At 44.7% G+C, this 18,211-nt stretch overlaps 1 protein-coding gene across 4 annotated transcripts in view; it reads left to right on the top strand.

The window, feature by feature from the left end:
• The window catches only part of ST7L (suppression of tumorigenicity 7 like), a 1,501,068-nt gene that overhangs the window by 399,074 nt on the left and 1,083,783 nt on the right, over positions 1-18,211 (top strand). For all 4 annotated transcript variants that reach the window (XR_013594902.1, XM_078644468.1, XM_078644466.1 and 1 more), the window contains exon 8: positions 15,041-15,138. Coding sequence is in view for 3 of the 4 variants with exons in the window: in XM_078644468.1 (XP_078500594.1) it covers positions 15,041-15,138 (98 nt within the window). In the remaining variant the exon portion in view is untranslated. The remainder of the gene's footprint in view (positions 1-15,040; positions 15,139-18,211) is intronic.

The following is an 18,211-nucleotide window of genomic DNA, read 5'->3' as shown; positions in this document are numbered from 1 at the left end:
AATTTAGATTCTAGAAGATCAGCCTGCAAAGATTGCAAAATAGCTGAATGTTCTGGCAGCCAGCAAGATGTGGTAAAAGTTGGTTGTATCAAAGCATACAAAGGCTTGATGCGCTGGGCATATTCCGGAATGTATGTACGCCCGAAATTCAAAATTCCCAGCCAGGACTGTAACTTTTTCAGAGTTGTTGGAGCACGCAGTTGTGCGCATTTCTCCAAGAAGTGAGGAGCCAATCCTCGTCCTTCATTGTTGAGCTCGTAGCCCAGAAACAACACTGTGTACTCTGCAGTGTGAGACTTTGCAAAATTGAATTTGTAACCAAAGTCCGCAAAGTTAGAAATTATGCGGTCAACGCAACACAGATGCGTCCAAAGCTCGTCGTCTGTGAGATATATGTCATCCACATTCGAACACGCATCCGTACCCTCTCTGTAAGAGAAAGACAATGCGGGCAGCAAACACGCCTGGACTATTCTTATAGCACATTGGTAAACGTTTGTATTGGCGCTGTTTGCCACCACTTGTAAAACTGGTCCATTGGGAACTAAGACCATCCAAATTGTGGGCCAAAAAAAGTTTGGAAATGTCACGTGTTGTTTTAAACCGTTTTCGCACAAGACCGTCCACTAAAGCAGAGCCGTGGGTATTCTGTACTGCACAGGTACGACAATGCGAGTTCACATGCCTGTAATCCAATACCAAATGGTACGAGCCGTCTGGCTTGGTCACAGTAAAAAGAGGGTTATTCATCGGTGCCACACAAGTTTCAATTACACCTTGATATTCCAATTGTTCAAGGATTTCCGCAACGGAAGCCTTAGCTTCGCGTCGGATGGGATATTGAGGTTGAGGCTGTGGCATAGACCATAAGGGAATCTCGTGGTGTGGGGAAAATGTATCCCAACCACAGTGTGTACGGTAGAGAGCCGGCACAAGGGCTTTATCCCACTCTTCTGCAAAATTCAGCGCATGCTCCTTTGAGACAGTGTGCGCAAAACTAGGGAGGATCACCTCCTCCCCTCTCGGAGCTGCGAGGACAAAAGGTGGGGGCCAGTCAGCCTCCGCTAACAAAATGTCATAGGTAGTTGTAAGATTTTCCCAAAATACCCCTTTTATGGTACGTTGTATGTCACCTTCAATTAAAAGGACAATGTTATAAAGTCTATCAAGGGGAGCTACTCTGGTATCAGCTGTCTCCACAACAACATACTGGTCAGTCGCTGTCACATTCAGTAGTGGACGCAGGGCCTCTCGTACTATGGTAATCTCCGCGCGCTGTCCAGCAAGGTCAGAGCCCATGTCAGATTCCGAAGCTGCGTTCCCACTATCTGTGGCATATCTCGCTGTTAAAGCGGCAACTTTCTTTTTCTGAAACTGGTGTGTTCGAGGCATGTGGGCTGCTGAATTCATATCTGTGCATAGATCGCCGCCTAGTGTTGGGTCCGGATGATTGCACTTTGTTGTCTTGGAAGAGTCTTCGAAGTATCACGAGATAGGTGACTCCTCCCCTAGACTACAGTGCGCATGGGCATCTTCTCCATCCTCAGATTGTTTTTTTCCGCCATTGGGTTCGGATGCTAACTCCAAAACTCCAACTTCAGAATCGAAAACAAAACTTTCTAAAGGCCAAAAGGCCTTCAACTTCGACGGTATTGTTCTCGTTCTGTACCCCTCTACTCGATCCAGCTTTCCATCTTCCATCGGTCGTCGACGCGGGCCATTGGGCCTTTTCGACGCCACGTGAGCCGACCGTCGATGGAAAGAAGCCCTTTTAAAAGGTGCCCACAATGCCACTCCAAGTTCCCACATACTGACAAACACTCAGTATGCAACAAGTGCCTTTCCCCAGACCATAGGGAAGAAACCTGCCCGGCCTGCGCCCAGTTTTGGTCGAAGAAAACAATACGGATCCGACGGGCCGCCAGGCAAGAAATGCAGCGACAGGCACCGGAACGGCACAACATCTTCGATGATGACCAGGAACTACCGGACGCTCAAGACTCTGACCTAGAGATCGTCACCGTCGAGGACTACTCGGACTCCGATGACGAGATCCCGCCGGGGCAAATCGTGAGTACACAGCCCGACACCAATAAGCCTGTTACCAAAGGCTCCGGTCGAGGCATCGCCAAAAGGCCTTAGCCAAGATCCTAAAAAAGTTTCGCCAGCCCTGCCATCCGGCTCGGCTCCGAAATCGAAACCGAAACCTTCAGAGACCCCCGGGCCAAGTACCATCACCCTGAAGAAGGTTCCAGAGCCAAAAAAAGTCGTTGACCTGAAGGGCGTCGACCCGTAAAAGGCCGTAGAGCCAAAAAGCGTCGACCCAAAAAAGACTGTCGACCACAAGAAGGCCGCTCAGCCTAAAAACGTCGACCCCAAAGAGGTAGTCGAACCGAACAGGGGCACGAAGCCTAAGGGCGCCGAACCGAAGAAGGTCGCCGCACCGAATAAGCCTACCGGTCCAAAATCCACCGACCCGTCGAAGGTCGCCGAAAAAAAGGGGACTGTACCGAAGCCCGTAGCACGGCCGGAAAAACCTGTCGACCCAAAGATAAGTGCTCCGAAAACACCAGTCGATCCAAAGAAGAACGTCGACTCGGAAAAGGACACTCATTCTAAAAAGCCTACGGAGCACAAAAAACGCATCGACCCGAAAGCTCCAGTCGACCCCAAATAACTCGTCGACCCCGGACAAGGGCCCGAGCCGGAAAAAAGCAAAAAAACACCAAAGGTTGTCGAAAAAGAAAGTGTTACTGACCCAAAAAAGGCTAACACTCAACCCAGGACTGTAGAAGAAGAACTCTTCCACCCAGATCCATCAGACGACCAAGCTAAAATATACATCAATCCAGACACTGGTAAAGTTACCATCCTGCACAGAAAGAAGAGGCCTTTGGACTCTGGCTCACATTCCCCTATTCCATTGAAGAAAAAGGACTTTGGGACTTTTCCCTCTAGACCCTTCATTCAGCCTATCATGCCTACTACACCCTTTAATCCTTAATTTCCTTACTCTCCTTCTCACCACGGGGACAATGAGGGTAACATGGGGGATGAGCCACAACCTCAATATGATTTCCCACAAGATCCTCAACCACAAGAGGAACCATGGGAGGAGCCAAAAGACCCTTACAACACCCACCCCATCCCTGATGTACCCTCTTATCCTACTAAGCCGTCACCTACAGATGACACTGTAGTCTTTAATCAACTCATAGACAGGGCAGCACAATTCCACAATGTAAATATGCATAATGACCCTGTTGAGGAAGACTTCTTATTTGACACCTTCCCCACTTCAGAAAAAAGTGTTAGGACACTTCCCATGTTAAAAGGAGTCCTGAAACATGCACCTGACATATTTAAGGATACAGCCAGGGCACGGGTAATTAACCCAAGAATAGAAAAGAAGTATAGGGCAGCTCCTACAGACCCTACTTACATCAGGGGGACAGTTACCACTAGACTCCCTGGTAGTGGCTAATGCACGTAAACGGGCCAACTCCCAAACAGGGGAAGCACCTCCCCCTGACAAAGAGTCAAAAATGCTGGAGGCATCAGGCAAAAGGGTAGCAGCACAAGCCTCCAACTCATGGAGGATTGCTAATACACAAGTCCTACTGGCTCCTTACGACAGGGCGCTTTATGATCAACTCGAAAGCCTAATGCAACACCTGCCTGAGCCCTTTAAAGCACAAGCTGATGACCTCATACAAGAGGGAAAATTTATAACAAATGCCTCCATCAAATGTGCGCTTGACGCAGCAGACACCGCAGCTAGGTCAATTAACACTAGCGTCTTATTACGCAGACATGCATGGCTGCGTATTTCCGGTTTTAAAAATTGGGTGCAGTCCACCATTCTTAACCAACCTGTCAATCAAGATTTTCTATTTGGCCCTGCTGTCGACACCATTTTGGATAAAATGAAAAGACACAGAAACCGCAAAATCAATGGGGGCATTGCAATTTCAGCAACACAGAGGCTCCTTTCGGCGCTCCTCATACAGGGCAACTACACAAGGAAATACCTCGCAAACATCTGCCTCATACAAAAGTAACACACAACGTTCCTGCAACAAGAACACAAACAGAGGAGGTTATAGGGGCAACAGTAATAAGGGAAGAGGACGTGGAGGCAATAACAGCCTCCACTGCCACAAAACAGTGACTTCATTACGCTGCCTCCAGACCACTTAACACCGGTCGGAGGCAGACTCCCAACAGTTCTTACCTGTCTGGCACGCAATTACCACGGACAGGTGGGTGAGAGAAATTATCCAGTTTGGTTATTGCCTAGAACTGACTTCTACACCACCAAACATACCACCCAGACATCATCCTATGTCCACGGAACACATCACCCTGCTCCAACAAGAGGTGAAATGCATACTGGAAAAGGGGGCCATAGAGCCAGTCCCTTTCCACCAGCAAGGGACAGGAGTATACTCCCTGTACTTCCTTATTCCCAAAAAGGACGGCTCCCTCAGACCAATATTGGACCTCAGACCACTAAATCAATATATACTATCGGAACACTTCCATATGATCACACTACAGCAAGTGCTCCCGTTGCTCCAACAAGGAGATTTCCTAGCAACACTGGACCTCAAGGATGCGTATTTTCACATACCCATCCATCCAGCCCACAGAAAATACCTCATGTTCACAATAGAAGGTCAACACTACCAATTCAAGGTTTTGCCCTTCGGGGTTACCACGGCTCCAAGGGTGTTTACAAAATGCTTAGCGACAGTGGCAGCACATCTCAGGAGGCAACACATCCATGTGTACCCCTATCTGGATGATTCGCTTATACAAGCGAAATCGTACCAACAGTGCGCAGCGCACACATCTCAAACACTTCAGTTGCTACACAGTCTAGGGTTTTCCATCAACTACCCAAAATCGCATCTGCAACCATCCCACGCACAGCAGTACCTGGGAGCCACTATAAATACCTCAGTGGCAAAAGCATATCCAAACTCAGCAAGGATAGCCAGCATGCAGATACTCATTTGCAAATTCCTGCCACAACACTCTGCCAGCTCGAACCTTTATGCAGCTCATAGGCATGATGGCCTCCTGCATATTCATTGTCCCCCATGCCAGACTCCAGATGCGCCCATTACAAGAATGCCTAGCACGGCAATGGAACCAAGCTCGAGGACAACTAAAAGACCTAGTGTTGGTAGACAGTCGCGCTCACAACTCTCTGCAGTGGTGGAACCCACAAAACCTTTCCAAGGGGCGACTGTTCCACAACTAGTACTAACAGCGGACGCATCACTGACCGGCTGGGGAGCCCATCTCCTTCAATACACAGTACAAGGGCTCTGGACAAACAAACAGAAGAAGCTGCATATCAACCAACTAGAATTGCTAGCAATATTCCTAGCCCTGAAAGCATTTCAGAAGTACTTGTACAGCAAGACGGTGTTGATCCGGACGGACAACATGACCGCAATGTACTATATCCAGAAACAGGGAGGAACGCACTTTCCACAGCTGTCCCATCTAGCACAAAGCATATGGAAGTAGGCGATTCCCAAAAACATTTTTCTCCTAGCAGAACACCTTCCAGGGAAGGACCATCAGATTGCCGACCTGCTCAGCAAGCACAGCCAACAACTACACGAATGGGAGATTCACCCTCAAGTTCTCCAACCATTCTTCCAACAGTGGTGTCACCCAGAAATAGACCTGTTTGCCACAAAAGAAAACTCCAAATGCCAGTACTTTGCCGCCAGGTTCCCACATCCGTTGTCACAGGGCAATGCGATATGGATGAACTGGTCAGACAGATTTGCGTACGCTTTTCCCCCAGCACCGTTGATCCCGCTGGTGGCACGGAAACTGCGGCAACACTCACTCACGCTAATCCTCGTTGCTCCCACATGGGCGAGACAACCTTGGTACACAACGTTCCTGGAACGTTCAGTAGTTCCTCATCAAAGACTGTGCCTTGCTCCCCATCTTCTAACTCAGAACCATGGAGAAATCAGACACCCAGATCTCAATCAGATGAACCTAGCGATCTGGCTCCTGAGGTCTTAGAGTTCGGATACCTTAACTTGCCCCCAGACTGCATAAACATCATTAGGGAGGCAAGACGACCAACCACACGAGCGTGCTATGCCGCTAAATGGAAGAGATTTGTTATTTACTGCAACAATAACCAAATCAACCCATTAGACGCTTCCATACAAAACATTATATGTTACCTGCTGCATTTACAAAGATGTAACTTAGCATACTCTTCTATACGACTACACCTCGCTGCTATAGCAGCATACCTTCAAAACAGGCAACACCTTTCACTGTTTAGAGTACCAGCAATCAAAGCCTTCATGGAGGGTTTGAAAAGGGTGATCCCTCCAAGACACCCCCCCTTCCCAGTCTGGAATCTAAATATAGTACTTACCAGACTTATGGGCCCTCCTTTCGAACCTCTACACTCATGCGAACTACAATTCCTAACGTGGAAGGTTGCATTCTTGGTTGCCATTACCTCACTCAGAAGAGTGAGCGAATTACAAGCGTTAACAATCCAAGAACCTTTCATGCAAGTACATGCCAACAGGGTTGTTCTTAGAACCAACCCCAAGTTCATGCCTAAGGTTGTATCCAATTTCCAATTCAACCAATCAATAGAACTGCCTGTATTCTTTCAAAATCCACAGTCAGTAGCTGAGAGAGTCCTACACACATTAGATGTGAAGAGAGCCCTACTTTATTACATAGACAGAACTAAATCATTTAGAAAGACAAAACAACTATTTGTTGCTTTTGCACCACAACACAAAGGAAATCCTATTTCAAAGTCAGGAATAGCCAGTTGGATAGTTAAATGCATTCAAATATGTTATCAAAAGGCAAAACACACTTTAACCGTCCCCCCAAGAGCACACTCTGAAGAAAAATGGAGGCATCCATGGCTTTCCTAGGAAATATTCCTCTCGAAGACATCTGTAAGGCAGCCACATGGACCACCATACACACCTTCACAAAACACTACTGTGTAGATGTGCAAGCAAAACAGCAAGCTGCTGTAGGCCAGACTGTCCTCAAAACTCTTTTTCAAACTGCTGCAGCTGGCACAGGTGGCCACCGCTGGAGGAGATACTGCTATACAGTCTATGCACAGATATGAATTCAGCAGCCCACATGCCTCGAACGGAATATGCTACTTACCAGTATGCATCTGTTCTTGGCATGTAGGGCTGCTGACATTCATATCGCCCGCCCTCCTCCCCGGTGACTGTAGCAGCCGCAGCATTATCTTTGGTATGGCCATCTCTTACTTTCCTATCTCCATCTCTGCCACAATGGCGAAAAAACAATCTGAGGATGGAGAAGATGCCCATGCGCACTGTAGTCTAGGGGAGGAGTCACCTATCATGTGATACTTAGAAGACTCTTCCAAGACAACAAAGTGCAATCATCCGGACCCAACACTAGGCGGCGATCTATGCACAGATATGAATGTCAGCAGCCCTACATGCCAAGAACAGATGCATACTGGTAAGTAGCATATTCCCTTTTCGGTGTTGAATCGTCCTGCTTGCCTTTACTTTCTTTCGAACACAAAAAGGAGGTAGACCCTTGGTGGGGCTGAAGGAGGGCTGGGCCCTATATACTTGTAATACACAAAAAATTGCCCCCTCTCCAGTTATTTTAAATTGAGGACCAAATACACTCTTATTTTAATTCGGTCCGGTATATTTATTCATACCTTTTAATCATATTCTTTTGTACAAAAAACGTTTCAAATGGCAGAAAGAGAATACACCAAACAAACAATTACTGACAAAACTTATTAGATGAACAATTAACAAAAAAACATATTCACGAAATTATCAAACAATAAATATACACAATACATCCAACATTCACTATACATTGCAGTGCAGAATTTTGCAATATATGAGATCAAATCAATGATCAAACTTCTTTACATAAACAAGAATGAAATTACTACATTCAAAGAGCAAATAGAGGCATGTATCACAATTATCCTGAAACACTTTAGTTGTTACAATTCGCTCTTGCTGGGGTAGCCGACGCGTTTCAAGTTTGGACCATGAGTGTCCAAACCATCTTCAGGGCTTTGTATTATTCTGTGTGATACTATGTGGTTTCACTTCTATCACTAGGCACGACTCTTTTCCTCAACTGTCAGGCAGCGAGCTAGTAGCAACCGAGGAGCATAACAGAAAAAGAGCACACTGCGAATGCAGAACGGGAGATTTGTTATCCCAAGCGGAACCCGCCAAGCACTAAACAGAAGGCGAGGCCGTTTTTCCTACAGCCCCGGACGGGGCGGTAGACGGGAGGCGAGAGGCGACGCCTTGCTCTATCGAAGATTCAGGTAGACGTGGAGGACTTAAAGAGAAAGAAAGAAAACAAAGGCCTTTGACTGGTATCCTTACATGATTTGAAGGATCATAAGAACAAGGAACAAGACATTCTCCCGCCCCCCGGTGCAACGCAAGATAGCGCAGTTCAAGACTGTTGCTCGCTGAACACAGAGCACTGCCTGACAGTTGAGGAAAAGAGTCGTGCCTAGTGATAGAAGTTAAACCACATAGTATCACACAGAATAATACAAAGCCCTGAAGATGGTTTGGACACTCATGGTCCAAACTTGAAACGTGTCGGCTACCCCAGCAAGAGCGAATTGTAACAACTAAAGTGTTTCAGGATAATTGTGATACATGCCTCTATTTGCTCTTTGAATGTAGTAATTTCATTCTTGTTTATGTAAAGAAGTTTGATCATTGATTTGATCTCATATATTGCAAAATTCTGCACTGCAATGTATAGTGAATGTTGGATGTATTGTGTATATTTATTGTTTGATAATTTCGTGAATGTTTTTTTGTTAATTGTTCATCTAATAAGTTTTGTCAGTAATTGTTTGTTTGGTGTATTCTCTTTCTGCCATTTGAAACGTTTTTTGTACAAAAGAATATGATTAAAAGGTATGAATAAATATACCGGACCGAATTAAAATAAGAGTGTATTTGATCCTCAATTTAAAATAACTGGAGAGGGGGCAATTTTACTTTCTTTTGAGCGGGGCTGGTCGCGTCCCTGCTGGCCACCCCGACCTCTGCCGCCTCCTCCACCACCGGTCGATGAGGCCAATGAGTCCTGAAAAGAACGAGGAGAGCGTTGTTCAGAAACCTGAAAACGATCGGGAGATTTTATCGTTGCCCGATCGCGCAAGTCATAAACACGTTCTGTAGGTGCAGGCACTGGTGATGCAGGACGTGACCCCTGTTTCTGTTGTTGTTGTTTACCCTGTTTTAGTTTTTTCGGCCAATTTTGCTTCTAAGCCTTGGGCTGGTCGTCTGTTTCCGACTTCTGCCCTTGGGGTTGTTTCTTTTCTTTTGTAGAGAAAGGCTTGACACCTAAACTATTACGGCCCACGGTTTTATAAGCCGCCGTAATAATTCTCGGTGACTGGCGGGGTTTATCGGCATCGGTAACAGCCTGCAAAGCATTAGACACCTGAAAGCTTACCGCATCTCCCTTGACATCCGCAAGTACGAGATCGGAAACTACGTCAAAACTGCCGCATACCCAATTCAACCGCTGCCTCAGGTCCGTGCTCATCTTGAACACGTTTAATGACCGAGCGAAGGACGGTCATCGACGTAGTGCCGAAGCACCTCGTATACACCGCCACAAAAATCTTACCCCAAGACTCAGTCACCTGCCTCTGGTATCAAGTCTTTAGGTAAACTAATTATCAGAATCCGGTGTTTTTCAACAGGAGTCGTGTTAGGAAATACTGCTTCCAGCAGGTCAAATTTCTCGGCAAGCCAGAAAGGCATATCATCCTTATCCTGGTGGTGCTTGCCCATCACTGCATTAACCATAACAGGACTAAGCTTCATACCGCTCGGTCTGGCTGGAAGCGCCGCTGCACCTGGGGCCCCTCCCGGGAGATTGCGGGTAATGTATTGCACTAACGACCTAATTACACTAATCGTGACTGTATGTAGCAGCCGTAAATCCGAACCGCTCGATGTCGAGGATGCAGTGTAAATCCAGCCAAAACAGGCCAGGTAGCGCCTGGAATGGACAAAGGACCTAACCTTGAGACTAACAAAGTGTGGGGTAGGGCGCCATTAAACCAAACTCGATGCTGCCAAGCATTAATCGAAACTTCCTGTGTCCTATATGGAACATATTCCTGAGGCACGGCAGTAGCAGTATAAGTGTTGAACACGCCAGTATTTGCGTTCACTTAAGGGAAGGTCATCCACGAATAGAAAATTTCGTAAGGGTAAGCTACTTCCGCACTCACTACCATAATAACTGCCATGCCCTCCAACCCGACGTTATAAGCCTGCAAATGATTGCAAACCGCAATTCGACTATGCTGCGGTATGTCAACGTCAGCCATAGTGACACAGTAAGAAAGAGGTACAACAAAAAACTACGTAGCACAACTGGGTAGTAATTCAAAAGAAAACCATTTGAAAAGATTCAAGCTTGAAAAGACCTATGTAACTATTGGTAGGTTTGCCCGACAACACTGTCTTCCGGAAACAATAGTGAAGGGGGTTAAGGACTGATATAAGCACTACTCAAGCGTCATGTAATAATACCACCAATGGTTGGGCGCCATCTCGCAGGGATTCTGCTTCTACACAAAACTGTGCATAGAGACTTAGACCCTCAGTGAATTAGGGTGTACCAAAACTCACCTCAGTATCCAAAATCCCCTACCAGACTAGCAATCAGTGTCTCATTGGTTCTTCCATACCCCCAATGATTAGACAACCCAGAACATGGACTTAGAACACCTCAGGTAACGTGGAACACATGAACACTCTTTCGTTATACTAACATACAAGTCCAGAACGAGGAGTAAATGAAGACACGTGCAAGTTTGAAATATTTATTTCTAATGCCCTGTTCTCAGGCGCAGTATCTTAGATAATACAAGCAAACATATTATAAGCAACAAGGTTATCAGCATACTTACTAGTCCATAAAATACAAACTGAGAAAGCATGTTAAAATGCTAAAGGGAAGAAGGCTAAATGGCACCTCAGTCTTACCCTCCCTTGCTAGTATATTATATTATATCTACATAAGGTCTCTTTGGGTTTTAGAAGGGCGGCCCCATACCTCTGGTCTTAGTAGAAAGGGATCACATCATCTTCTACACCAGCTCTCTGCATGCGAATATTCATCAAGTGTGTATGCATGCTCTGCGCAGTGCATTATTAAATGCACCAAAAGCCAGGGTTGGCCACAGCTGCATATGTGTTATGTCTAGGACGTGCACTGATCAGACCGAACAACAACCACAGTGTTGAAATAACCTTGAAGGCCTCGGCACTCACTGTTTAGACATAGCTTACCAAGCAAAGTTGATACTATAGGAAAACATATTATTCTCGTGTGAAGCAAAATATTCTACTAGGCTCAAAGCATTAATAACAATATGTGCTGTGTGCAGAAGCAGCAGAAAGGAAAAATGACTTTTAAACTTCTAATAAGCTCATGCTAACTTAACACAGTGTGAAGGCAAAGCCTATCTACATGACATAAGAACACCTCTTTGGGCCTCAAGTGGACAAATCACTAGAAAAAATGAAAAAAGATACAGAAGTGGCAAAATCTGTGGGATCCCCCCAGTTTCCTTCTAACAGAGGCTCCTTTCGCTACTCATTTTATAGAGGAGGCTTTAAAAGTAATATCACAGATGTGGCCACATCTTCATATAAAATCCAGACACAATCCTCTCCCTCTAGACGATTCTACAAGGGTGGATACAGAGGAAAACATTTTAAAGGAAGTGGTAGAGGCACACCAACACGTACCTCTCTGTCCCCCAACAAGCAGTGACTTCATATCACTTCCCCTCGATCCTTCACCACCAGTCGGGGGAAGACTGCAACAATTTCTTCCTATTTGGCAATCAATAACATCAGACAAATGGGTATAGGACATTATCCAACATGGTTATCCCTGGAGCGTACAAACAACCCTCCCAATATCCTACGTCGCACTCACAAACTCTCATTACAGCACCAACATCTGTTCAAACAAGAAGTACAAGCTATTTTAACAAAATGAGCTATAGAACCTGTTCCACTACAACATCAAGGATCAGGGGTGTACTCACTCTACTTCCAGATTCACAAACAAAACGGTTCATTAAGACCAATCTTAGAGCTCAGGACATTAAACCTATACATATCATAAGAACACTTCCATATGGTCACACTACAACAGGTGCTTCCGCTTTTGCAATAACACTGGACTTACAGGACACATACTTTGACATTCCCATTCACCCAGCACATCGCAAATACCTCAGATTTGTAATAGGACCGAAGCATTACCAGTTCAAAGCACTCCTATTTGGAGTAACACCTCCACCCAGAGTGTTCACCAAATGCCTAGCAGTAGTAGCAGCTCATCTACGAAGACAGCAAATTCATGACTTTCCATACCTAGACGATTGGCTCATAAAAGCCAACATAAATCTTAAGTGTTTACAACACATTCAAACTACCATAAACTTTCTATGTCATTTGGGATTTACAAACAATGCACACACATCCCATCTTCCCCCCTCACAACTGCAACCATAACTAGGAGCAATTCTAAACACTCAAATGGCTCTAGCATATCCCAGTACAGCCAGAATACACAGTTTTCAAACACTGATACTACAGTTCCAAAACAACCAGTATCTCCCACTCAGTACCTTCATGCAATTACCAGGGATGATGGCTTCATGCATTGCAATAGTGCTTTATGCAAGGGTAAATATGTATCCACAACAAGAATGCTTAGCACGTCAGTAGAATTAATCATAGGGTTAGCTAAAAGTTGGTAGACTGCCGCACTCATCGCTCTCTGCAGTGGTGGAACACATAAAATCTATCAAAAGGGTGGCCATTTATCAACCATATTCCACAGATCCTGCTCACAACAGACTAATCTCTCACAGGATGGGGTGCACATTTACAACATTATAAGTTCAGGGTCTCTGGACAACCAAACAGCAGAACCTTCACTTCAACTACCGACAGTTGCAAGCAGTTCAGCTGGGGTTGAAAGCATTTCTACCTCACCTGATAGGGAAAGTTGTCCTAGTCCGGACGGACAATATGACAACAATGTACTATGTAAAAAAAACAGAGAGGGGGACACAATTCGTACAACTGTCACGCCTCTCTCAGACTATTTGGCGTTGGCTAATTTATAACCAAATCCAATTTATAGCAGAACATCTTCCAGGGACAGACCATGACTTTGCAACCTCCTCAGCAGGATGCGGCAACAAGTCCATGAGTGGGAACTTCACCCGCAAGTTCCCCTTCCATACTTCCAAAAATGGGAGTTTCCACAAATAGAACTTTTTGCGACTGGTGAGAACTCAAAATGCCTAGACTTCGCCTCCAGGTTCCCACACCCTCTATCCAAAGGAACTGCACTATGGATGAACTGATCAGGAATATTTGCTTATGCTTTTCCGCCTCCCCGATCTTCTATTTCTGGCTTGGAAGCCCAAGCAGACATTTCTCACGCTAATTCTATTCGCTCCCACATGGTCTTGTCAACCATGATTTATCGCACTACTAGAACTGTCAGTAGTTCCTCCCCAGAAGCATCACCTCACTTTGAACCCTCTCACACATAACCATGGAAAAATCAGACATCCAGACCCCAAGGAGCTCAACTTAGCGATTTGGCTTCTGAAATCATTGAATTTGGATACCTAAACCTAACATCAGATTGTATGACAATTCTTAAAGAAGCAAGAAAACCTAGAAGGGTTTGGGATATATTGTCATAACAATTGATCCAATAGATGCATCTATACAACATATTATTTGTTATCTTTTGCATCTACAGGTTGCAGGCCTAGCCTACACATCCATTCGACTACATCTTGCAGCAAACCAGACAACATTTATCCTTATTCAAAGTTCCAGTGATTAAAGCTTTTATGGAAGGCCTTAAAAGAATAATGCCACACAGGGTACCACCTGCACCTGCCTGGAACCTTAACAAGGCTTATGGGTCCACCTTCTAAACCATTGCGCAATTGTCCGTTACAATTTTGTTCTTGGAAGGTTGCTTTTCTAATTGCTATCACTGCACTAAAACGTGTTGGTGAGGTACAGGCACTAACCTTAGAATAACCGTTCTTCCAACTTCATAGAGATAGTCGTTCTTCGTGTTTCCTTTCCTGCCTTTGCTCCACCTTATAAGGGAAAACCTATCTCTAAATCTGGTATTTCTAGATGGATTGTTAAATGTATTCAAACATGTTATGCTAAAGCTAAGAGAACTTTAACTATTCCTCCTAGAGCACATTCTTCTCGCAAAATAGGAGCATCTATTGCCTTTATAGGTAATATGCCCATAGCTGACATATGTAAGGCAGATACATGGTCCACACCACCCACATTTACCAAACATTATTGTGTGGCTGTTTTAGTACATCAGCAAGCTAATGTAAGAAAAGCTGTGCTAAAAACACTCTTTCAAACAACCGCAACACCCACTGGTTAGCCACTGCTTTGGGAGAGCACTGCTATACAGTCTATGCAGAGCATATGTATCTGCAGCACACATGCCTTGAACAGATTATGTTACTTACCCTGTAAACATCTGTTCTTGCCATGTAGAGCTGTAAATTCATGTGCACCCTCCTCCTTCCCGGACACCTCTGGTTATTGCAGTCCTTATTACTTACATTATACACGCATGGACATCTCTATACTACACTTACTTACTCCATTCTCACCCTCTTGCAGGAAAACAACTAATTGGCAGGAGTATGCACAGTATGTGAATCTGCAGCTCTACATGCCAAGAATAGATGCTTACAGGGTAAATAACATAATCCTTTCTTTCTAGTGACTTGTACAGTTGTGAACTGGCCTTGATTTTTCATTCCCTTCTGCTATTTTTTTCATGCCCTGTTTAATAAAATCTCACATGTGGGACTGATTTTCACTAACTAGACTAACAGATTTTCCTTTATTTTTTGTAGGAAGAGACACCAACGTCCTGGTGTACATAAAAAGACGACTAGCAATGTGTGCTCGAAAACTGGGAAGAATCAAGGAGGCTGCCAAGATAATGAGAGATGTAAGTTGCTATATCTGTTTGTTGAATCCTTAAGTGGATGAGGATTCATGTGAGAAATACATGTTCCATTACTTGCCTTTGCTTGCCTCTAAAGCATTTCTTGTTATGCAGATGGCAGTCATTGATACAGTCTAAGTGTCCAACAATTCCCACCTCAGGTTTCGGAAAGGACTCTGTTAGTGATGGGACACTAATAGTTATATGCACTTGTTTGTAGCTGAATATGGACTACATTATATGCCAAGTATAGTGAAGTATATTTGTGATATTTTTTCCTGCCAATGGTCAAATATCTTTGAAAGCAACATCATGTTTCAGTAATCCATAAGAACGTTAACACATGGTCTAAATCGAAATATACCTTGCTGTTAGTGCTGTCTGCACTAATAAAATGTGAGACATTAACATTCAAAAAATTGTTCTGCTTATGGCCATTGGGATGTTATTAAGGGTGTACATGCCATGGAGTGAGGTGTGTAGTAAAACATGCTTCAGTTAACAGTGCCCAGAATATAGTAAATCAGCCTTCAGTGAAACCTGTAGTGCACGTATGTACAGTTATGATTATGTAAGCATATGTATGAATGTGTGCATGTGTGCAACTTGATGATGGTAGTGTTATTGCCCTGTTTGTACTTAATCTGGAAGATGTTGTTGATAATATCCAATCATCAAGTTGATTGATTAAAACACATGGGTTAGCAGAAGCAGTGCTTAATTTGAGCCGATGGTTGCCAGTTTGGTTCACCGGCACTAGTTTTTGAGGAACAGCACTTATTTTTCCCAATCAGATAATGACTGCAAGTAAGACAGGGAAAACTCACAAATGGGAAGGAAAGATCAAGAGAAAGACGGAAAAAGTTGCACAAATGGAGAAAGCAGGGGGCGGCAACAGTGAGATAAAGAGGCAGCAGCATGTGGAAGTAGATTTACGAGACCTGACGTGAATTCAGCACTATTCAGCCTTGGTATTTACTTCACTGATTTTTAATAGCAGTGCAGGAGCACTGCTTGAAAACCAGCACTTATTCTTTTACAAATTAAGCACTGAGCAGAAGTAACGTGCTATTTGACCTCTCTCACAAATTGTGATATCGCAGTGACATTATGTCTTTGACACTGATAACATTGAGCTATCGAATAACATTTGACCATAATATTTTTTAAACAATCTTTTTTAAAAAAAATCTTTATTTCTCATTTTCCTAACCTCAACTAACAAAATACGCCTCCACAACAAGCAGACCATCGTCTAATACTGATAGCATGTTTTCAGTCAAGCATAAATAGTGAGCAATGTTGACAAATATGTATAAAGGGCAGGTAGTTGATCACAGAAGGACATTAAGTGGTAGGTTACCCAGTCATTTGTTTGGAGCATGGGTTCATTTACATAAAGTATGTTAGATCTGGGGATATCTGGCCACTAGGGGGAAGGCATTCCATCATCTCAATAATAAGGTACATCGGAGTCTAAGGTCAATCAGTAATTGCGCAGTGGCTGCCATATATCTTTGTGCTGCGACGTGGGGGGCTGCAGGTAAGTGTAGACTTCACTTGTAGTGTCACAATAGATCATGGTTTTCAGCCAGTTGGCCTCAGTGGGACAGTGTTTGCTGCCCCAACGTAGTGCCAGCCCCGTTTTACAAGCTATAGTACAATCGCAGTGAATCTTAACACATCTAGCGGGACATCCTTAACGTAGCCCAAAAAGGCAGGTAAGGGGTCAGGTGTAAGGGTAATTCCAATAATGGTGGATATCAAGAAGTGGATTTTTGTCCAGTACGCCTGTATGTGCGGGCAGGTCTAAGTCAGGTGTATGAAATCATCCGCCTGGAATTTTGGGCAATGGTGTGGCCGTGGAAAATCTATTCTGGCCAGGCTGCAGGGTGTGGTGTTCGCACAATGAAAATAATTATAGTGCAAAAGCTTGTGCCTATGGTTTGGGGAGATAATGTTTGTTTTGCTACAGCAATAGCGCCAGGTCTTACCTGGCAGCGAGTGCCCTAGATCATGCTACTATGCCGCCCTGACCTTTTTGACGCCCTCCGGCTTGAGGGCGACTCATGCCTGGTACAGCCTGGAGACCAGACGCGTCCCCTTTGTAGCAGTGATCCCTAAAGTCAGCGATGGGTGAGGTCTTATGGTTCCAGTGGGTACGAGAGTAGCCTAGCTTGTAACGTGTTGTGCAATCATTGAAGTATAAGGTGAACCGTATGCGTGGCGTCCCCAAAGTGGACAGTATCTGAGTGTGATGACATGACCATCCGGAAAGGTCCTCAACCATATGCAATTTATGGTTTAGATTGTATGTTGCACCAGCTTTCCGTTGGCGAGGGATAGCCAAGGATTATGCGCCAGAGGTAGTGTGGATGAGTAGATCAAGTCCCCACCGAGGAGGTGGCAGAGTTTCCTCCATGCCCAGCTGGTAGTGGATAATGTATGGATATTGTAGGGGTGTCTCTGTATGCCCATTGGGAGTATAGAGGGCAACAAGATGTGCTTTGCTTGATTCCTCTCTGGCTGTGCTTAAAGTAAACTGGCATCTACATGATACCAATGGTATGCAAAGTGACACTGCTCTGCAGTGAAATTGAAATAGAAATACAAATTCGGCAGCCAAATGCTCCCTTCTCATAAGGAAGCGTCAAGGTGTTCCATTTAATATGAGGCGTATGACCCGACCTGCCCAAATCAGTCTGAGCACGAGGCTCCTCATAGCGGCGAAAAAGCTGTTAGGGGAACCGGTATGTTCATGAATAAATATAAGAAACAGTGGAGTACTATCACTTTAACTATGGCAACACCACCTGCCATAGAGTGGGGATTTAATACACAGCTCAATCTGTGTGGTCAGCTTGTCAACGTCCGGCCCATAATTTTAGCAAATGACCATTTCTTTCTACCAGTGCAGTCTAACTCTCAGATATTTGGTAGATTTCTCACACCAGGACAAGGGGTACTCCAGGACACCTCTCGTCGTAGCCTCAGTAAGAGAAAAAGGGCAGAGTTGGCCCAGTTGACGGGGATGCCGTAAAGGCCATCGAGCCGAATAACTTCTCATATGAGAGAA

This window comes from Lissotriton helveticus, chromosome 5_1 (genome assembly GCF_964261635.1).
Source record: "Lissotriton helveticus chromosome 5_1, aLisHel1.1, whole genome shotgun sequence".
In the NCBI taxonomy this organism is placed as follows: Eukaryota; Metazoa; Chordata; class Amphibia; order Caudata; family Salamandridae; genus Lissotriton; species Lissotriton helveticus.
The sequence above is the reverse complement of the archived record's forward strand: the minus strand, read 5'-3'. Positions and strand labels throughout refer to the sequence as shown.